General features: G+C 42.4%; 1 protein-coding gene across 1 annotated transcript; it reads left to right on the top strand.

Annotated features, from left to right (window-relative positions):
• The first annotated feature begins 2,708 nt into the window (after nucleotides 1-2,708).
• LOC110923794 (uncharacterized mitochondrial protein AtMg01250-like) lies at nucleotides 2,709-3,254 on the top strand. Its single transcript, XM_022167853.1, has one exon. It carries the CDS (start codon nucleotides 2,709-2,711, stop codon nucleotides 3,252-3,254), a length of 546 nt encoding a protein of 181 aa, XP_022023545.1.
• The last annotated feature ends 258 nt before the right edge of the window (nucleotides 3,255-3,512 follow it).

Below are 3,512 nucleotides of genomic sequence, written 5' to 3'. Positions count from 1 at the left end.
ACCATAATCGGGTGTGTTTCATGGGCACTAATTCGCCCATTTGAAGTCCAAATCATGAGGAACCTTGATCAAAAAGATGAATATACCATAATACATCACTTTTAACCATGAGTTTGGTTAAAGTGGCGATTCAGTTTAGGGTTTATGTATACATATTTAGTCTATTCTTATTTAAGGGGCCATAAAGATGGTCATGGAAGGAGGTAGGATGATAAACATCCATTGAGCGTCATTGTATGATTCACCAAGCACAAGTTCATCAACATAGATGATGAACTCGGTTGGTCATGAATGATATTAAGCATAATACAAGAACTAGAACATAAACAAAATCCAAAGGGACTAAGTGAGGTGGTAGAATTAGTTTGGGAAGCCAACGCTCCCATTGTTCATACCTTAACCGAAAAACAAGTCCATCAACTATGAGATTGAGAACTAGGTTGGTCACTTTGGAACCTTTAGGGCAGAATGTATTGGAGGTTTTCGAACCTTTAAGCTTATGGAAACAACCATACACAAGCCCCACACTCATGAGTTTGATTGGGAACAAGGTTGGCACAAGTTCTCCATAACATGAACAAGAACATGTTGTGAAAGTTACACCAAAACAGAAAATAAACCCCACTTTGGACCCTATTAAGGTGATGTACCAAACTTGGTTTATCATGGTAAACCTTGGGTAACATCCCTAGAGGTGTTCGAAGTTCCAAAGAAGGAGGATCAAGAAAAAGTGAAGAGAAGTGAGTTGAAAGCTCATTTTTGTGCTTGAAAGTATTCTGCCCAAAATTGAGAAATGTGGAGATTTGAGAGTGTTGGAGAGAGTGTTTGGAGTGTGGAAAGTGTTTAGGAGGTGGTAAGGGGTTGTATTTATAGTTGGGATTAGGGTTTGGGTGTTAAATGAGGTGGTTGGGGGTTGAAATGAGGGAAATAGAACCAGCGACCTCGATACATGGGGCTTTTACTAGAAAAAAGTCGTAATAAGGTTACAAAGAGATTTGGGAAAAAATATTGAGTTTTCCAGCCAAAAGGGAGTTTTCTTGCAAAAACGTTTTTCTGGAAACCGGAGACCAACGGGCAACGTCGTTGGGGTGTTGTTAGTCAGGGTCCATTGGAGGCCAATATATTAATAGTTGGGACTACTGGCCACCAACAACGAATAGTTGGGACTGTTGGCGACCAACAACGAATAGTTGAGACCATTAAAATCCAATATTCCACTAAATAAATGAGTAGTTTTATTATAGCCAACCGATTCTAACCCGGTTTGTTTTTAAATAACCCGTTTTGACCCAACTTGATTTAAAATGACTCATTTTATGCCCCCTCACAAAGAACTCTGGATCCGCCACTAGCCCCACCTCAAATACCAACATCACGTTTTTGACGCGATAGCTGTAGAGAAGATAAAAACTCCACAGTTAACCATGCTCAGGTGAGAGTATGGGTGAACTTCTGTAAAAGTCTCCACCGGGCAACTAAAAACATATATGTGAATATCTTGTGGACAAAACAAAAGATATTGCTTGTATCAAAGGTCATATGAGCCACTCTTGTTGTGCTATGTATAGGACGGAGGGGCGAACCTTATTGGGGTCGATGGGATGAGTCTCAATAGAATTTTTGTGACCCCTTCATCGATTCTCGCATTCTAGCTATTATAAAAATTCTGAAGGTATAAAAATTCTAGCTATTGTAACAGTTTTGTCAGTGAGGGTCCGCCTGACATCCTGCTCATCAAAAAACTGTGGTCCCTTAGGAACCGTATAAGATCGTGGAGGGACGAGATTAACAAGAAAGAGGGAGAAGATGTTATGAAGGCCAAGGAAGAAATAGAATCTTTAGATGAGATTCTCGAATCCCAAGATCTCTCGAAAGAGGAGGAGTGGATCCTTTTGGAGAACAAAAAAGTGGTCAGGGAAGCAGGGGAAACCAAAACCAAAAACCTGCGATAGAGGTCGAGAGTTAGATGGGCCAAAGATGGGGATGAGAATACAAAAATTTTTCACTCTATGATTAATTGCAGGAAAGCCAGTAATACTATTCATGGAGTGGAAGTCAACGGTAGTTGGATCACGAAACCGACTCTAATAAAAAGGAGATTTACAATTTTTTCAAAGCCAAGTTCTTAGAAGATCACCCGGATCGTCCTCATATCCGATGCCAGTTTGTTAATCGGCTCTCTGACTCTGATGCTAAGGCCTTGGTTAATCAATTTTCGAAGGAAGAGTTAAAGGAGGCGGTTTTTAGCTGTGGCAGTGATTGGGCCCCCGGCCCGGACGGTTTTAATTTTCGCTTTTTTAAGCACTTTTGGCACCTCTTCGAAGAAGATTTTTTTAACATTCTGAAGGATCTCTTCGACAATGGTAAGATCGGTATCGGGTGCGGCTCTTCGTTCATCGCTCTCATCCCCAAAGTCAACGATTCGTCTAGCCTCAGTGACTATCGGCCCATAAGCCTTATTGGTGCTATTAACAAAGTTATTTCTACGGTGCTTGCTCTCCGTCTCAAGAAGGTCATTGGTTCGGTTGTCCCCTCTTCTCAATCGGCTTTTATCAGTGGTAGATACATCCTCGACGGGCCGTTAATCATCAATGAAATCCTCTCTTGGTTAAAAAGTCATAACAAGTCGGCGTTTTTTTTCTAAAAATCGATTTCCAAAAGGCATTTGATAACATTAATTGGGGCTTTGTGGTGAGGTTTTCAGTCAAATGGGGTTCCCGCCTAAGTGGTGCAAGTGGGTCATGGGAATTCTGGAGTCGGCGCGGGCTTCGGTTTTGGTTAATGGAGCCCCCACCTTCGAGTTTAAATGCAATAAAGGCTTGCGACAAGGGGATCCTATCTCCCCGTTTCTCTTTATCGTCGCCATGGAAGCGCTCTCGAGTATGCTTAGGAAAGGGTGTGATTCGGGTGTTTTGGACGGGATTGAGCTCCCTAACAACGGGCTGAGGATCTCGCATCTTTTCTACGCCGACGATGCATTGATTATCGGTAAGTGGTCCAGAACCAACATCATGAACGTTGTGAGAATCCTCAGATGTTTTTTCGTTTGTTCGCGTCTCAAGATCAACATCGGAAAGTCTAATCTTTATGGGGCTCGGGTTACTAGTTTGGAGGTGGTCGAAGTGGCCGAGGCTGTTGGTTGCTTGGCTGATTCTCTCCCTTTTAAGTACCTTGGTCTAACGGTGGGCGCTAACATGAACCGCATTTGCAATTGGAGACCGGTCTATGATTTGTTTAAAAAGCGTTTCTCGTAATGGAAGGCCTTCGTTCTTTCCATTGTTGGTAGGGTTACCCTCATTTGTTCCGTCCTTGAATGCCTGCCATATTATTTTTTTCTCGCTTTATAAGGCGCCCGTTAAACTTATCCACGATTTGGAGGTTATGATTAAAAAGTTTCTTTGGGGTGGGTCGGATGAGGTTAGGAAGACGCACTGAGTTGTTTGGGATAGAGTGGCTACTCCAAAAAGCGTTGGTGGTTTGGGCCTTTGCAAACTTAGAGAGATTAACACCGC

Source organism: Helianthus annuus, chromosome 17 (genome assembly GCF_002127325.2).
Source record: "Helianthus annuus cultivar XRQ/B chromosome 17, HanXRQr2.0-SUNRISE, whole genome shotgun sequence".
Classification (NCBI taxonomy): domain Eukaryota; kingdom Viridiplantae; phylum Streptophyta; class Magnoliopsida; order Asterales; family Asteraceae; genus Helianthus; species Helianthus annuus.
The sequence above is the reverse complement of the archived record's forward strand: the minus strand, read 5'-3'. Positions and strand labels throughout refer to the sequence as shown.